Source organism: Squalius cephalus (assembly GCF_949319135.1).
Source record: "Squalius cephalus genome assembly, chromosome: 9".
Classification (NCBI taxonomy): domain Eukaryota; kingdom Metazoa; phylum Chordata; class Actinopteri; order Cypriniformes; family Leuciscidae; genus Squalius; species Squalius cephalus.
Genome location: NC_137130.1, coordinates 4,210,559 through 4,230,533, shown reverse-complemented (window position 1 = coordinate 4,230,533; position 19,975 = coordinate 4,210,559). Strand labels below are relative to the sequence as shown.

The 19,975-nt window shown below is 36.3% G+C and overlaps 1 protein-coding gene across 3 annotated transcripts in view; it reads left to right on the top strand.

Annotated features, from left to right (window-relative positions):
* The window catches only part of LOC307164826 (potassium voltage-gated channel subfamily H member 7), a 107,086-nt gene that overhangs the window by 45,538 nt on the left and 41,573 nt on the right, over positions 1–19,975 (top strand). For all 3 annotated transcript variants that reach the window (XM_079881974.1, XM_079881975.1, XM_079881973.1), the window contains 2 exons: positions 10,104–10,514; positions 14,387–14,598. In XM_079881974.1, the coding sequence (XP_079738100.1) occupies positions 10,104–10,514; positions 14,387–14,598 (623 nt within the window). The remainder of the gene's footprint in view (positions 1–10,103; positions 10,515–14,386; positions 14,599–19,975) is intronic.

Genomic DNA, 19,975 nt, shown 5'->3' with positions numbered 1-19,975 from the left:
TTTTCGTCGATAGCAGGGAAGCGTTGTCTCATAAATTATGGAAATTTCTGTCAATGGCGGGAAAAGAGTTTTTTTAAGATTTTTTTTTTCAAATTGTGTTTTTAAAGATTATCTTTTAAATATCTGTGTCTACTCCACAGTACACTGGACGCGACAAAGCGACCATTGCAAATATATTTGTTCGTCGTGTCAGAAATAGCGCGAGCGCATTGAGTATGTCAGATATAGAATGGCAACGGTTTACAGTCAGGGATTTGTTTTGTCACATCCTCCAGTGTAGACAGCATCACTGATTATAATGGGTTTTGTGTGAACAGATGAGCAGTGAACTGGCTGATATGAACCTGAAAATATACAGAAAGAGGATGAATAAAGATCTCCATGGTCTCCTGAACTTCCTCTGCCAGTGCAGGGTGGACGATGGTGTCCGTGGGGGTCGTGTGGTCGTTTAAAGATCTGCACAGCTTCAGCATCTCTAGAAATACTCACTTAGCAAACGCGCTGCTCTAGGTGAAGGTTATTTATAGTGGAGAATGTTGCCAAGTGTTTGAAGAGTGTGTGTGTGTGTGTGTGTGTTTTTCTGCCTCTGGGTGTCACGAAGAGTCAACAAGGACTCACTGCTGAGCCATGGTTGTACTGTAGGTGTTATAATAAGGCCCAAACCTAATGAAGCACTAAAGTGTGTGACTGAGTCGGGGCTTACACACACAACAGAAATGTGCATGTGTCTGAACGAGTATCAAGACACTTGAATGATGTGAAAGCATGTCATATGGCAGTGTTCTGAATACTGCATGTGTAAATGTGGCCATGCAACATATGTTTGCAAATTTCAATTTTACAGGTGTTTTTGCAGCATTACCTAATTTGCATAGTCAATTACTGAATTGGACTCTAATATAATACAAGCATAATAATGCAAAAGTGTTGTTGTTGTAAATGTTTATAATATCTTAATATTGTCATGCCCTACAGCAGCATTTAGCAGATTAGTGCTGTGATAATATAGTTTACATTTTGCGACAAATTAAGCAAAGCAGTTGAGATTACTGTATCAATGTGCAGTATTTATACGGATAAAGTGGGACATACTTATATATCAATCTTTATATAAAGAGCTGGGCTATAAAAATCAGACATGAGAATTGCTATATAATATATATTGAGTAATCAAACAGATATCTGGTCTAAACCACATAGCAAATGCAACCAAGATGCATTGCAAATCAATTTGCCCAAATGCACTCAAAGTGGCAAATCAAGACACATTATGCGCATTGAAAGCCAAGTGCGATAAAAGGGCCAATTGGAGGGAAGATGATCCATTCTCCATTACAACATGTACAGTGCCTGGCAAAATAAATGAATAATTCACTCACAACTGCAAGTTTTCGTGTCATCATTTACTCACCCTCAAAACTAAATTATTTGGCAAAAAAAAGGCAAACTTCAGCTATAGGTTAAATTTTACTATGCATAAAAGATGCATAGAAAAAGAAAAAGCTCACTGAAAAAAAAAAAAAGCATAAATTGACTACAACATAATCAGTTATTAATATTTGATTGGTTCTCTCTTGTTTTGCATGTTCATCATTTCTTTGCATGACAGCCTGGCCAAAAAATGATATCCGCACAATTTGGCATGTTTCACTTCACAAATAATCCGTTAGTAATGGGATTGACGGCTCAATCGGACTGAAAAGCCTTCATGTAAACACCTTAATCGATCCGACTGAGCTCGATCCCAATGAAATTCCGATCGAGATTGAAAGGGGTGGTTTATTCCTTTTCCAAATCCGATCGAGAGAACATGTAAACACTTGATCGGATTGAAAACCGAAACTGAAAGGACTGCGCATGTGCAATAACATTGAAAAAGCGTAATGACGTATGACACGCGGAGCGAGCTGTTGTTCCTGTTGAATAAAGTGTCGTATAAATGAGTGTCCCATCTTTCTAAAATTCTCCTTTCATTCCGCATCTGTGAAGTGGAGCAGGACAATGTCCCACCAGTCCTTGTTTTCGGATTCTCATCCACAGACGACTGGTTTGGGGCATTTTTACTGTGTGTTCAATATAAGCAGCGGCACAACGGTTCATATGCACATTGTCTCCAAATTATGACCAGAAATGGATAAATATTAAGTCTGCTGTTTAAAACAAATAAAGAACCAGTGTAGGAGAATGGTAATTATGCGCAAACAGCAGAAACTCTGTATATTCGTGCAGTGTGAATAAATTCAGTCCGATTGAAACAAAAGTTGTGCATGTAAACGTAGCCACTGCGTTATCAGAAATAAAACAATTGACTCCAAGCACAACTATGCAACAAACTCTAACAAATTTTGCATAATATTTGAGCAAAGGAGGTCAATTTCCCAATATGAATGAATGAATGAATGAGGCATTTATATAGCGCTTTATATATATATATATATCAATAGCCTGGAGCTGTATACATACAAATATCAAAATTTCTCCTCCCAGATTCTACAAATATGAGTCAAATTCCTGAGACACATTCACATTCAGACTGAAGTTACTTTTGGGCAAACAAGAAACTAATTATGCATATACTTCTCAGAGGAACAAACGTAATCTCTAGGTTCCAGTGTATTCTGAAATAGAAGCTCTAACAGTCTGAATGAGAATGTCACATGCTTAGACTGCAAAACTCTATCACTCCTCCACTATGATTAGAAAACTGCAAACTCAATGTCTTTTACATGCTGATGTACATTAGAATCATGCTAACCAAACTGCACATGACCTTCAAATCAAGTAATCTACATATGCGCTGTGACTGTTAGCGCGCACACACATAACACACACACACGCACATACATTAACTTGCTGTCATGAATAATTTGCTAGGAGACAGTCTTTTGTAATGTTCTGTTTATCTGGGCTATAATGGAATAAACAAACTCTATTCACGCCTGCATTTGCCAGTTCATTTTCTATTCAAACCAATTTATGCATATAGATTAAGTCTTAGTAGAAGAAACATATTTAATAACACACACACACACTTATATATATATATATATATAAATATACATACATACTGTATATCATCATAGAAAGTGATGAGCACAACACAACTAGATCTAGATCACAAACAAAACTAGTTGTAGTTTTCAATTACCCATGGCCATATGTGCTTTTTTTTTAAGTGTTTCTTTTAAAATGCAATTATAGCACTAATGTCATGAAAAATTCATGTTCAATGCTCTTCGTTTTACGATCTTGCCCAGGGACTCACAAACCCGTGGGCCGGCCTTGAGGCCGAGTAAATAATGACAGAATTTTCAGCTTTGGGTAAACAAGTCCTATAACTATATTTGTCTGACATCCAAATGGTGAAAAATTGTCCTGTCGTTCCTGGCTGTGTTTTAGATGGCTGTTGCTGATACTGTAGTTTCAGGCCCTGGAGACCAGACAGAAAGAGAGAGAGAGAGAGATTTTGTGCAGAGGACATGATTGAGTATTAATGTCTGACAGTCACAGGAAGAAAAGGGAAGTGGCCATGATGGTTTAATATCTCATTATGCTTAATTATCTCTCGCCGCTGTCCGACTATCTCTCAGTCAGCATCGCTCATCACAAATGTCAGGAATCACAAAGCTTGACGTTTGGCTTTTCTGTGCCGTGTAAGTGATGTTTTCAGCCTTTAGTGATACTTGTGTCCTCTTGTGTCAGAAGGCCTGAAGTGTGTATACACACTGCAGAATTCAGTGTTCAGACACTCATTCACTACCAGATCATTTTGCTCCTCGTCGAATGTTTTCAGAAAGTCATCCGAGTGCAATGCAATGCATTAAATCTCTAACATATGAATGGACAACACCTGTGATTTCCATGTGTAATAAACAGCAGTCTAGTTCAGGGTTATTACTGTTAACTAAAACTATTAAAAAACATTTTTTGTTAATCAAAATAAAGCTAAAATATATTAAAATATAAATATTAAATGAAAAACTTACAAATGTTGCCTTAGTAGTATACTATAACTTTAATAAGTTTAAGCACTAAAATTACTAACAGGAAATAAATACAAACTAAAACTGAACTAAAAATAAATAAATTTAACCTAAATAAAACTAAATGAAAATGAAAGCTGAAATAAAGATAAAAGCTCATTCAAAATATTAATAGACACTATAATAGTGTATAAATAATATTAAAATAACACAGTTCTACATGTCCTCCAACTCACTCGAAATATCATGATGAGACTGGATTCATATCTAATGCACTATTAATAATTCTGTAATAAGTTTCCAAGCATCTGTCTTGATTTGGAGTGAAATATGATCAGTAAAAGTAAAAATGTAATTTAGTAGAATATTATATTATGCTATTTTAAAGGCTCTTATTTTGTTTTGAGGTCTCCTACAATAGGTTTACATGCATCCAAGGTAAAAAAAAAATAAAATAAAAAAATAAAACGCTTTAATTTTCTCATAATATACATTGGACATCACCTCTTTTCTCCCAGTGTCTGAAACGTTTGATAAAGGATTTGGCCTCTGATTGGTCAAATGGCCCAGTCTATTGTGATTGGTCGACCACTTACGTCACATATTAGAAACCAAACAGTCCATTACTATATCTGAATTTCAGCTTCATATCCTCCTCAGTACTTGATTCACAGAGATACGAACCGTAACGATAGTGCCGTTTTTTTCCGTATCAATTCGAGTGTGAGTCCTCATCCTTTTGAAATGCACCAAAAAATGGCAGCAACATCGACAACACGAAAAACTCTTCCAGTCTCAGCCACAGCTACAGTGTTTGAGGGCGGGGCAAAGTAGACGTTGTTTGCCGACGGCCAATAAAGGCCACAGGAGGGGCTTTATGCAAATTTGTTACAAACCTTTGTAGGTTTGAGTTAAAAGTGAGACTGGAATTACTCACGACTCATTTCGGCAGTTTAGAATTGATTCCCATTTTTGGGAGACAATAACTCTGTTTATCTGCACTTTGATCTTTAAAGGGGTGGTTGATTATGATTTGACTTTTCTAACTTTAGTTAGTGTGTAATGTTGCTGTTTGAGCATAAACAACATCTGCAAAGTTACAACGCTCAAAGTTCAAAGCAAAGGGAGATATTTGCTTTTAAAGAAATCGCTTTTTAAGGACGACAACAAACGGCTGGTAGAGACTACACAAGCTTCCTCCCGGGTTAGTGACATCACTAAGCTTAAAATTTACATAAACCCCGCCCCCTGAACACGATTTATAGATTATCATGACAGAATATGCTAATCAATGACTAGAAGATAACTACACATCAGCTACATAAATTCATCAACTAACCATTCAGAAATGCCCTGTTGCTTCTACATGTTGTCACTTTTTCTTGAGTCTCTCCATCATTGTCTGAATCCGGTTTGAACATAAAAGCCTAAAATTTTTAGAAATTTTCAGTGCATGTCCATGTGAGGTAAAAGGACAGAGCTCTTGAAGCTCCGCCCTCTGTGCCGGGAGCAGCAGCTCATTTGCATTTAAAGGAACAGACACAAAACGGTGCGTTTCTGCTCTCCCACAAAAATTTACAATTTTAACATGCTATATAAAAATATCTGTGGGGTATTTTGAGCTGAAACTTCACATACAAACTCTGGGGACATCAGAGACTTATTTTACATCATGTGAAAAGGGCATTATACCACCCCTTTAAAACTTTGCAGACCTTTTACATTCTCAAACAGCCGTATTACACACCACATGAAAGGTAATAACCAAATCAATTTCCTTCTTCCATTTTAACCGCTGTTATTTAAACTATAAACCACACGTAGTTTAAATAATAGTTGATGTTTCCATACCTGCCTGTATCTGGGAGCGTTGTAGGGGGCATCGGTCAGCGGCAGGCCTGTATCATGTGTAGTTGTGAGCGTGGACGGCAGTGACAGCACGTGAAGGGCTCGCTGAGTGAAGAAGTCCTCATATTCCCAGTTGCTGGATCACTTTCAACCTCGCCATTGTCATTGAGCATCAGAAACGGCCCTCCTGAGGAGTGTTTACAGTCATGCACAACAGAGCTTCCTCTTCATCTTCATCTTCATCAGCCAGCAGGTTAATGTGAGCACACCTGGCTCTGTTTAACAGGTGCGCTCTTTAAACCCCGCTGAGCTGAATGAGGCACGCTGACAGTCACGAGAAGTGTGCACAGGGACTATAATTCAGCGAGTGAGTTGCTCGGGTCATTCTGTTGGCACACAGAAATGATCTTCCCTGTACACCTGCGTACTGTAATGCACGACACCGTAATGTCTTAATAATGAGCTTTTCGAGGTCTTTAAGATAATTACTGCAGGTGCAGGTGTTTGTGTACATTCCCTTAAAAGCATAATGGGAGAGAGAAACTCAGCATTAAACTCAAAGCATGTAGATTTACTAGAGATTAACTGATATTTTAACCCATATTCACACAATTGAATGCGTTTGTTTAATTCTGCATCTACCTCTGAAGAGATTTCCAATAACACCCTGTGTATTTAACAGGAAACGCTGGCATTTATAAGTAAATATACGTATTTATATTTCTCTAATTAACATGATTTACTGTCAAGTGAGAAATGTCACATTTTGTAGCTTGTTACACAGTACAAAACAATAAGATAAAGCTAAAATGAGTATAATAAATTTAATAGATAATATAAATAAAATAAAATAAAATAAATGCTCATTCAAAATATTAATAAACACTATAATGATCTATAAATAAATTTCTAAAATAACACATTTTTTATTCCATGCTTTTATTCCATAATCCATGCTTTAATGATGTAGTCTAATCATTATTTATTTATTATTTTTAAATTAATAATCAGTTGTTGGACAAAAGCTGACAAAAATAACGATGCTCAAACATCAAAGCAAAAATGGCCAACAGGGTATGACGACACACAGGGCTTCTGTTTTTAATAAATAATATCTCGCAAATATCAAATAATAATGAATTAATATAGAACCTCTACACAAATTTGCAGGTTAAACTTTGCATATTTCTTCGCACATGCTTGTGTTCCCAGCGCTCTCTTATGTATGTGCATACATAAGAGTAATCAGTGCTGCATTTGACACTGTCGATCACAAAATACTTCTAGACAGGCTGGAAAACTGGGTGGGGCTTTCTGGGACAGTTCTAAAATGGTTCAGGTCATACTTAGATGGGAGAGGTTATTATGTGAATATAGGTGACCATAAGTCTGAGTGGACGCCCATGACATGCGGAGTCCCTCAAGGCTCAATTCTTGCGCCACTCCTGTTCAACCTGTACATGCTCCCAATGAGCAAAATAATGAAAAAGAACCAAATCTCTTACCACAGCTATGCAGACGACACACAGATCTACTTAGCCCTATCGCCTAATGATTACAGCCCCATTGACTCTCTGCTTCAATGCATTGATGAAGTCAACAGCTGGATGTGCCAAAACTTTCTACAGTTAAACAAAGACAAAACTGAAGTCATTGTGTTTGGAAACAAAGATGAAGTTCTCAAGGTGAACGCATACCTTCACTCTAAAGGTCAAACAACTAAAAATCAGGTCAAGAATCTTGGTGTGTCTTTAGAGTCAGACCTTAGTTTCAATAGTCATGTCAAAGCAATAACTAAATCAGCATACTATCATCTGAAAAATATTGCAAGAATTAGATGCTTTGTTTCCAGTCAAGACTTAGAAAAACTAGTGCATGCTTTCATCACCAGCAGGGTGGATTATTGTAATGGACTCCTCACTGGCCTTCCCAAAAAGACCATAAAACATTTGCAGCTCATACAGAACGCTGCCGCCAGGATTCTTAGCAGAACCAGAAAATATGATCATATCACACCAGTACTCAGGTCATTACACTGGCTGCCAGTTACTTATAGGATTGATTTTAAAGTATTATTACTAGTATATAAATCATTTAATGGCCTAGGACCTCAATACATTGCAGATATGCTCACGGAATACAAACCCAACAGATTACTCAGATCATTAGGATCACATCAGCTAGAAGTTCCAAGAGTTCACTCTAAGCAAGGAGAGTCTGCTTTTAGCTATTATGCCAGCCGCAGCTGGAACCAGCTTCCAGAGGAGATCAGATGTGCTCCTACATTAGTCACATTCAAATCCAGACTCAAAACACATCTGTTTAACTTTGCATTTAATGAATGAGCACTGTGTCACTGTTTGTCCGACTGTTTATACTGTGTCTTTTAGTCTTTATTCTAAACTGTTTTAATTATTTTTAGTTCTTTCTCGTTTCTTTATTTTAAACTGTTCTTTATTCTAAACTGTTTTAATTATTTTTAGTTCTTTCTTGTTTCTTTATTTTAAACTGTTTTGTATATTCTTATTTCTTCTGATTATTTTTAATAGTATGTAAAGCACTTTGAATTACCATTGTGTATGAAATGTGCTATATAAATAAACTTGCCTTGCCTTGCCTTGCCTTGCATGAATGGAAGTGAATAAAACATAAATGTGAGCACATCTTGAGCATGTCATGGATTTTCTCCACACCTGCAGTCGAATGAGCTTCCTCATGAACTAGACCTTATTTATTAGAAAGTGTGTACTGTGTCCTGCAATTTACTCTTCAAAGCAGTGATGTACTGGAGAGGAAACACTGAATTCCACGGGGAAGCGGTGGATTTGTTTGATCACATCCTGATTAAAAAACACACATTTTGAAGGGCTGCTAATTAAAGCTGTGGTGATCTGCGTCCGTACTGAGGGTGGATTCAGACCGAAGGCCTGTGGGATTATTAAAGGCATGGCTGAACAAATGAGCCATATGTCAGATTATTGTTCTCCTGGGGGGAAATGCATTGTGAAAATGAATGTTGACCACTCAAGTAGCTCGTCTTCTGAATATGCCCGTCCTTATAATAATGTTGCCAAATAATTTCAGTGTGTTCAGTGGCCATTTCTGAAACTGAGGCATTTTCCATTTTTCTGAGAGTCAACACTGAAACTTTCACTGAAGGATTTTTTTTTCCTCTGAGGGTTTCTATTTTGACTCTAGCAAATGAAGATGGATGGATGGATGCTGTAGATGGATGGATGGATGGATGGATGGATGGATGGATGCTGTAGATAGATGGATAGATGGATGGATGGGTGGATGATGGATGGATGGATGGATGGATGCTGTAGATAGATGGATAGATGGATGGATGGATGGGTGGATGGATGGATGGATGGATGGATGGATGGATGGATGGATGGATGCTGTAGATAGATGGATAGATGGATGGATGGATGGATGGATGGATGGATGGATGGATGCTGTAGATAGATGGATAGATGGATGGATGGGTGGATGGATGGATGGATGGATGGATGGATGCTGTAGATAGATGGATAGATGGATGGATGGATGGATGGATGGATGGATGGATGGATGGATGGATGCTGTGGATAGATGGATGGATGGATGGATGGATGGATGGATGGATGGATGGATGGATGGATGCTGTAGATAGATGGATGGGTGGATGGATGGATGGATGGATGGATGGATGGATGGATGGATGGATGGATGCTGTAGATAGATGGATAGATGGATGGATGGATGGATGGATGGATGGATGGATGGATGCTATAGATGGATGGATGGGTGGTGGATGGATGGATGGATGGATGGATGGATGGATGGATGGATGGATGCTGTAGATAGATGGATAGATGGATGGATGGGTGGATGGATGGATGGATGGATGGATGCTGTAGATAGATGGATAGATGGATGGGTGGATGGATGGATGGATGGATGGATGGATGGATAGATAGATAGATAGATAGATAGATAGATAGATAGATAGATAGATAGATAGATAGATAGATAGATGCTGTAGATAGGTAAATGCTGTAGATAGATAGATAGATAGATAGATAGATAGATAGATCATTTCAAATAGAAAAACAAAAGATCACTTGTCTTCATTTATAAATTATTTAAAAAAAATGTATTATGCAAGAAAGCAGTCTGGATCATTCAAACGTTCCGGCAATAAGCCTTCACCAGTGAATCCTATTTAATAAATAATATAAATAATAGCCTTGCATGAAACTGTATTTTTCCCCTGAATACCTGCAGGAAAAGGACGATTCTTCGGCTTCCGTCTGCCAGCTTTGAAGCTGCTGGGAACCAGTAAGCAGTCTCTCCCACAGGACGACCCAGACTCTATCATGGTGGACTCGCCCAGGGCCAGCGATGACTCTGAGGCCGTGATGGACGTCCGATCGCACACGAAGGACGGTTCCAGTCCAGCGGACGGCAATGACACGCGGGCGCTCATCAGCTCCAGCCCTCACTCCTCCCCCCTTCCCCTGGACCAGTCCTCTCCCAGTCTGCCCTGGGATCAGCCCAGTCCCTCTCTGACCTGCCTGGCCCAGTCCCTCTCCAGAGACAGCATGTTCAGCAGGAGACGGGCCTCCTCCGTTCACGACATCGAAGGCCTGAGCACCAACTCCAAACGCCTGTTTGTGGACACACACACAAGTGAAGGTGAGCACTCAGACTTATATTGAGATTCATTGTTGATTACAAGAAGCACATTGACTGATAAGACTGTAGAAAAACTAAATCAATTTCTAATTTATCTTTAAAAGAATAATAGGTAACACTTTATTTTACAGTGTCCTTGTTACATATGTTACACGTACTTACCATAGTAATAACAGTAAATTAGGCATAATTACATGCAACTAACCCTCAACCAAATCCTATTCCTACCCTAGCCTTTTAGTATATATATGTATATGTTGTTAATTATTATTACTCAGTACTTAAATATATAATTACACTGTAATAATGACACCTTAAAATAAAGTGTAACCGAATAATATGATATATTATATTACGAATCATATATTTTCTTCTATTTAATATATATATATATATATATGTAAAACAGAATAATGTATGATTTTGTTCTTTTAAAGAAAGACCAGCACTTAAGACTGTTTTGGTAAAAGATGTGATAAAATATGAGGTAAAATATGAAGTTATATCTGGTTATTATGCACATTTTAAACCAATTGAATATGAAATAGCTATTTCATTTGAGGATCTCTGGTCTAAAGTTTTCTTTACTCTTATTATAAACCTAGCCTTACACACACAAAAAAAAAAAAACTGTTTGAATTATAGTGTCAATTAAATTGTACAATGAATTAACTCAAACGTCATAACATTCATTTTCCTAATTTTCTTCTTTTAATCTTTATACTCCTCCATTTCAGACTATGTACGCGGTCTAAAAGGTAACGTTGAATTCTGTATGAATGCATAACTCTCTCCGACTGCATGCTTAAAGATGCAGCAGTTGGGTTCACCACCATTTCATATTACTACTTTAGGAGGACATATTACTGTATGCCCTTTTTCAAAGTCTTGATTTTGTTTTTAGGCTCTACTAGAACAGGCTTTCATGCTTGAATGTTCAAAAAACACATTATTTTCCCCATATCTGACATTATTGCAGCTCGTCTCTTCCCAGTCTGTCAGTAACGCTCTGTTTAGTTCCTGTCTCTATGAACCCTCCTTCTGAAAAGCACACTGTGCTCTGATTGGTCGGCTGGATCAGTGTGTGTTATGATTGGTCAAGCGCTTTGAGCGTGTTTGGGAAATGTCCCGCCCCTTACCATAACCGCCAGTTTCAACACACTACTAACTAACTCAACCAGGCCCCACCCCTTTATTCTGCGTATTAATTATTTAAATGAGGAATATTGTGACGTGTTCGTTCCCGGAAGAAAACTCAAGACTACAATGGAGGTGTTTCATGGAGTTCAGAAACACTGATATAGAGAATAACTCCCGCTGGAGGGACTTTCAGAGCTTTTCATGCTCAAACTGCAACATTACACACTAAAGAAAGATGAACATGGGGGATAAAAGCATAGTAGCGCATCTTTAAAGCACCTTTAATGTGGGTCCAATCCTGCCTCTCGCAGAACAGGGCTGTCAAAGATAAAGTTCAGTCCACAGACGAGTCCAATCCGACCTGTGGGATGATTTAAGAAAAATAATTATTAAATTACAGTTTAAAAAAAAAACATTCGCTATTTATTAGATCAGTACACTGCAACAACAACAAAAAACCCTACTTTTTCAAAGTACTTTTCACAAGAAAATACCATTTCAGTCTTTCTACACAGAATTTAACCTTTAATTTAGTGTTACTTGCCATTTTTTTTATTAATTGTGAAATGAATTTGTGAACATTTTATTTTTGCATATATTTTCACTGGGTGATATATTGATATTTTATGTTTTCATGACTTTTTCAAAGCAATAATGACATGTACAGGTACAAAAATTGTATTCCTGAATCTTACCATTTAATGTTTATTAGATATAATCCGTTAATACTTAATCTTTGCTTTCTGAATTTGACAGAGAAGCCAGTCTGTAAAAGAAAACACTTTTTTATGACCAGCTTATGTTAATATAGAAGCAGCCTCTGTATAAGCTTCAGACAATTGTGTTTTCTGTGTGCACTTTGCATGAAAACCTCAAATTCAGTCTGCATATGGCGACATTTAGTCCAGTTTTCAACCTAAAATGAGACTGACACCCCATAACTTAGACCAGTTAAAACAACACACCTACAAAATCTAGATAAAACCCGTTATCTTTCCTCAAAAGCGCATTCAGAATACAGATCTGAAGCATCCGTCACAGTGTCTGGGACGTCATGGTGTTTCGTGATTGTCCATTTTCAGCCTGATTTCTCTTCTCAGCTGTTATTGATGTCTTGATTAGATCATACAGAACATTTGCTGCTCTTTCAATAAAGCTCCAGTCTGGACCTTCTTGCATTAAGGTGGATTAGAATGGCTCAGACTTGTACAGGCAGTTCCTCTTCACGTCCCATTGAACGAGACTGATGCGCCGGCTCAGAGTCAGGACAGAAAATCAATGCTACATGCCGAATGACTTCCATCAGCGGTTAACCAGCACTGCCACTTTCAGTTTCAGAGGACGTTTCTTTAATCAAAGTTTGAATTATTCAAAGAGAGGTTGTGCCGTGCGTTACTGTTATTTATCATTTGTCTATTATATTGTACATGATTTTAATGGATTGTTAATGGATGCTGCATATGTTCGCTTGGATGATGATTTTTATGAAAAGCATGAAAAAAATCCTGTTTCTAACAGTACAATCACATCTACGTTTTTGATGATGTTTTAATACAACTGTAACACTGTGTTGACAAATGGTTCATTCAAATGGTTCATTAAATCAAGTCAACATAAAGGCTGGGTGATAATAATAATAATTATATATATATATATATATATATATACATATAGAGAGAGAGAGAGAGAGAGAGAGAGAGAGAGAGAGAGAGAGAGAGAGAGAGAGAGATAGATAGATAGATAGATAGATATAGATATTTAAAATATCGAAATTATTTTTATATATATATATATATATATATATTTAAAAATATTTTATTTTATAAGGCAATTTATGTTAAATGCTTATATATATGTTTGTATATATATATATATATATATATACACACACACACACACACACACACACATATATTGATAATAATGTATACACATATAAGCATTTAACATGAATTGCCTTATAGAATAAAATATTTTTAAATATATATATATATATATATATACATATACATATATTGATAATAATATATACACAAACACATATAAGCATTTAACATGAATTGCCTTATAGAATTATATATATATGTATATATATATATATATATATATATATATATATATATATATATACAGTATATATATATCATTTCGATATTTTAAAAACTGAAATTAAAAGCAATATTTACCTCCATATCATTTTTATTAAAACATATGAAAATATATAATGCTGTGCTGAGAAATCTATGAACTTTGTAATGGCACAAATTAATCACTGAATCAATTCATTGAAATTAACAGCTTGAACCAATGAACAGAAATGAATCAAACTTATCACCGCTAATGTTGTTGTAGTTTTTTTAATTTGTTCTAAGAATACAAAAACTATTAAATAAATACACAGAGAATCACAAGACAATGAAAGATTGTGAAACTAGTCTAATTACTTTTTTTTTTTTTAGGAAACTTAAAGCAATAGTTCTTCTAAAAGTGAAAATGTTGTCTTTGTTTATGCATCCAGTTCATACAGGTTTGATGTTCATACTGTAAATGATGGCATAATTTTCACTTTTGGGTGAACTAAGAGTTTAATGGCCAACTGGAAATCAACAATATTCATAAAAAACAAAGATCATTGTGAATGATATATTAGGAATTTTAGATGAATCACCCAGCCCTCTGCGAGAGTTGTGCCAGATATTCTCAGGCTCTCCTCCTTTACTCTTTCCCTTCAGGCCCATTCAACCATCTGAAGTCCAGTCTACTGGGATCGACCTCAGACTCCAACCTGAACAAATACAGCACCATCAACAAGATCCCGCTCATCGCTCTCAACTTCTCTGAAGCCAACGATAAGAAAGCGCCTTCCCCTCCGTCCTCAGAGAAAACCATCATCGCACCAAAGGTCAAAGACCGAACACACAACGTCACAGAGAAGGTCACACAGGTAAGACTGTAACGTTGAACATGAATTTAATCCAAACCTATTTCATTTACTTTCTTTATACATGTTTCTGGTCTCATTGTGAACGATTCCTTTGAAAATTGCTCAGCAAACCTGCATTTATATGATCAAAAACACAGTAAAAACAGTAATATTGTGAAATATTATTACAATTTAAAATACTCGTTTTCTGTGTGAATATATTTTAAACTGTAATTTATTCCTGTGATCAAAGCTGAATTATCAGCATCATTACTCAAGTCTTCAGTGTCACATGATCCTTCAGAAATCATTCTATATGATATTAGGATGACAAATATTTCTTATTATCAATATTGAAAAAAATTTGTTCTGCTTCATATTTTTGTGGAAATCATGATACATTTTTCTCAGGATTCTTTGAAAGCTCAAAAGAACTGTAATTATTTGAAATAGAAATCTTTTGTAATCTATTATAAGTGTCTTTACTGACACGTTTGAACAATTTAATGTGTCCTTACTGAATAAAAATATTAATTTCTTTAGAAAATAGAAAATAAAACTTACTTGTAGACTCTAAATCACAAATAATTCAATATAATATAATATAATATAATATAATATAATATAATATAATATAATATAATATAATATAATATAATATAATATAATATAATATAGGACCCGATATAAGGCTTTTAAAAGCGTGAAATTAATGTGAATGCTGACAAATAGATATTATAGACCCACTTGGTTATGAACGTTTCACATTGACTTTAACAGAGTAAAATCAGTTGTTTTCCCTTCATGTTTTTCAATAAGGCCCTCAGGTGAGGATGTGCTTTTGCTTTATTTCTGCTCCATGGAGTTTGAGTTAATCAATGTGTCACGAGCATAATTTATTTGAAATATTGCATGTGTCAAGTGCTTCCTGATTCGATTGGAAATCCAATAGTCTTGTGAACGAGCACAAACAAACTGTAACAAATCCTCCTGCATAATTTCACTACTACACGTCGTTTATACATTAAATGATGCTAACAGACACAAGTATGCAAATAAATGCTAATGAGGATACTATTTAACCTAGGGGGTATTAATATCAGAGCAAGAATACAGGGCAATAACCCATAATTATTGTTTGAATCTTCTGAACCCCAGCCATATTTAGCATCTTTTTCTGGCACCGAAATGCATCAGAAGAGCATGCGAGCATGAAGATGGATTTTCTACCTCTGGGAAATGTATTATATATATTTATATCCAAATATTGTCAAAACACGATTCAGTAACACTGCAACAGTTTCTGTGTGAGAGACCAAGTGTAAATTAAACTTCCACTTTTAATCCATGGAAGACAGATTGAGCTAGACAGCATTTTAAAGGGGTCATGAACTGCATTTATTATTAATTATGTTTCCTAAGGTGCACTTTTAATGTTAGTAGGATTTTTACATAAAAAAAATCATATTTTAGAAATAAAAGGCCATTTTCAACCCTGATTTTACCCCTCTGATTTGAACGCGCTGTTTAAAGGGGCGTGTCTGCTGTGAGAAACGCCCACTGCTGTGATTGGCTGACATCTTTGCATATGTAATAAGTGTTACATGTGGAACTATTTAGTTCTGCTCCCGTCGCAGGAAAGGTTGCAGCACTTGAATGCAGTGATCTCATCATTTCAACTCGATTTCTGCACTCTCACGAATGCTTTCATCATAACGAACAGTGCAAACACGATATAAATGAGAGATTGATTGTGCAGTGTAGACAGCATCATTGATTATAATGGCGAGAGTCCAGAACTCAGTCACTGATAAACTCGCGCTGTGTGATTGACAGCTCCAGCGAATATAAAGGGAGCGTGCTTTGATCGCTTTCTGTATATAATATAATCACAATTTAATTAGATTATTTAACACAGATTATTTTCATGCTACTAAGGCTACGTCTACATTAATCCGGATACATTTGAAAACGGCGTTTTTGTTTTTAAAACACTCTCCGTCCTAGCGTTTTCCGACATTTCAGTTTGGATGAGAAACTTTTGGAAAACTCCTGATAACGCTATATTCACATTACTGCACATGCGTAAAACCTCACAAAAGCTCACTGAGATGATACAGACGGAAAAATAAATAATAAAGTTATCGCGCAGTTCTTCTGACAGGATCATTTTATTTAGCAAAATATCTCAGCATTCACTGATCCGTCCAGGCCACTCTCTCTCACCATTATATGTTTGGTCTAAAACGCGACTGCTCTCATGTTTTGCCAGCAAGTGTAAGTACATTTTCTGTCATCTTTGCAGGACTGTGATATTAAGAGTGTGCAAAGTCAAATATTTTAGCAACAGTGTGAAAGTGAATAGCACACAACAGGCACAATACCGGTATAAACATGAATATCTATTGGTACAATATGCGTCACATGACTAAACATACGTCTTCGTTTTTAAATACCTCCACACTACTACGCGAAAACGGCATTTTCAAATGTATCCACTTTGGAGAGCGTTTTCAAAAAGCTTTATTTTCATTAATTAAAACTCTGTCTCAGTGTGGACGGAAGGCCAAAACGGAGAGAAAAATTATGCGTTTTAAAACGAAAACGTATTAGTGCGGACAAGGCCTAAGAGAAATAATGTGAAGTTGACTGTTTAGTCCCTGGCTTGATGTACTGATACATAAACAGCAATCAATTATTTTGAGACAAAGATCATCTGACTGTACATGATATATATGAAATCACAGATTAGGCTTTAGAATTAACACGGTTACTTACGGTCTGTCCATATCTTACAGTAAAAGTCTGTTTGCAAAGCCTGCGCCGAAATTACGACTGATTTACCAAAGAATCCACAGTGAAATGCACCGAACAAACAAACAATGCTCTACTGAGACATTCAGATAGTTGAAAATAAATAAGCACTTTCCTAGCTTTCGGATCCTTTGGAAGGTAATGTTATTGTTAGTCCAGTGATCCTGTATCTCTCTTCTCATCTCACTGACGCTCCAGTGGGCGGGGCTAAAGACGTGATGATGTAGAAGTAGGCGTTGATCTGGTTCTGCAGAGACGGTCTTTCCTCGCACTATTATGTCATAATGTGAGTCATTTCGGAGATTGGTTTCAATAAAAGCTGTTTTTGGACTAACAAGGAAGTTTTGAGTTTTTGGACTAACAAGGAAGTTTTGAGTTTTGATGTTTTTATAGTACAGTGACCTCTTACATGTCAAAACATCAAGGAAAATTAGATTTTTTCAATTAATGACCCCTTTAAGGCATCATAGGCACGCTTTCAAAGCAAATCAAATGAGAATATAATTTTTGGCAAAGTCTAAGGCAACACTGCATGTGTTCACTGATAAATTCCAAAAAGGTATTGCACGTAGAAACGTTAATTCTAAGTATACTACCGTTCTTGTGGAAAAATCAAGGTTAGTGACTTCTGGAAATATCCTTCAAGGAAAGTCAAAGTAAGGCTGTAACACAGAGTACTGGGTCAAAGCTCGCTGTAAATGTGTCCGCCTCTCGGCCAGCCGGGACGGAAGTCAGTGACAGCCCATCAGAAGTCCTCACTTCAGAAGTTGACTCGTTCACTGCGGTCATTTAACTTGTCACGTCTGAGTGATTCTCACATCGCCGTCCCCGACCTGCCTGGACGTGTGAGAGCCTGCAAGAGAAAAAGATACATAATTCATTACTTTCTTAGAAGAGAAAGAGAGAGAGAAATCGACTACGGCAACTGATCACTGCTGCTGCCGTCATCATTTCTAATAAAGTATTTATCAGGAAAAGACACCTCATTTGCTGAGTGTCAAAGTTGGTTAAACCCTGCAGTAAGGTGTGTGTGTGTGTGTGTGTGTGTGTGTGTGTGTGTGTGTGTGTGTGTGTGTGTGTGTGAGTTCATTTAGAGTTCAATTACAGAGACACAATGCAGGATTACAGACTATTATCATCCTAATGTTTTTACCAGGGGACTTCTGCTGTTCAAAAGCTTTGCAAAATAGTGAAATGAAACCCCAGTAGTGTCTTGATCTTTCTATTCAAGCTTCGACAAAACTGAGGTTCTGTTCTAAGGGTCACAGATAGCAGAGAAAAACAATGCTTAATGCAATTAATTAATTTCTACTAAGTGTTATTTTTTATTAATAGTTTGAATTCGTTTTTATTTTCATATATTTTCTGTTTTCAGTTGAATTTAATAATAAAAATTAATGAAAAATGTATGTTTGTGTCCAAGAATAAGATTCTAGGCAGACAAGTGTCACAATACAAAGTTCCAGAACTGCTTTGAAAATGCTAAACAGCTAAACAGAGATGTAAGACACTATAAAATAACAGTAGAGATTTTGTTTTAATTTGATAAGTAGTGTCTATTTATTATTTAGGTATTTTTTAATTATTATTTTAGCTATTATTTTAGCTTTCAAAAGTGAATTCCACTGCTGTGAGAATCAGAATTTACTACCCGTTTCATGAATTGCATTAAGGCAAAGGACATCCGATTTCTTGAATAGCATAAATCATATTCCAGTGTGTGGAAAACAAGGTTTTATGAAGTCTTGTGCACCGTTATGTCCTTGAGCAGAGTGCTCAGATAATTTCAGAATCAACCTGAGATGCATGACAACTAGACTTTATAATCCAAAAAGCTACAGTATATGTAATGTGAGCATTTCTGACAGCAGAGACGGTCTGTACTGTGCAACTATAGAGAAATAAATGAATATTTATGTCATGCTCTGAGGCTCCCTGACACAGTACACTTATAAAATGGGAAGGAACTCGGTTGTGCTGGCGCTTTTCATGAAATATTGCATCAGCTGGAAAGAAACAGATGACAACTACAGCGAAATATATGTGAAACTGCACGGTGAAACTGTCACATACTGCATTATGATGATGGGCCTGTGCACATGTAACTGACAGCTGTCAAGTAATGCAATATAAACAGTTAATGTGAGAGATTTTTAATAATCCAGAAATGTTTGGATCTCAATTTCGAAATGCACAAATCAGCATTTTTTGGGGAAATGCACAAATCGGCGAATTGTTTACTGCACTTTCCCCATCAACAGTGCACTGGTTACTGAAAAACTGAAAGATTTTAACTAAAACTGAAACGTTTACATAGAGCTATACAGTATATTTAAATGGTAGTATTTACTTTTAAATTGGAAAAGTTTGAAAAGTTATACTCAACCTCTGTACTGTAAAAATAAATAAATAATAAAGAGTGAAAAATTATACATAACTCAACTTCGTTTTTGTTAAACTATAAAAATAATAAAATATAGCTGCTAGCTGCAATTATCAGGGTCAAGCGCGACAGAAGCAGAATAAGGAGCTAAAAATCAAGGCAGCGAGCATCAGACAAATAAATACATAAATACAATCACTT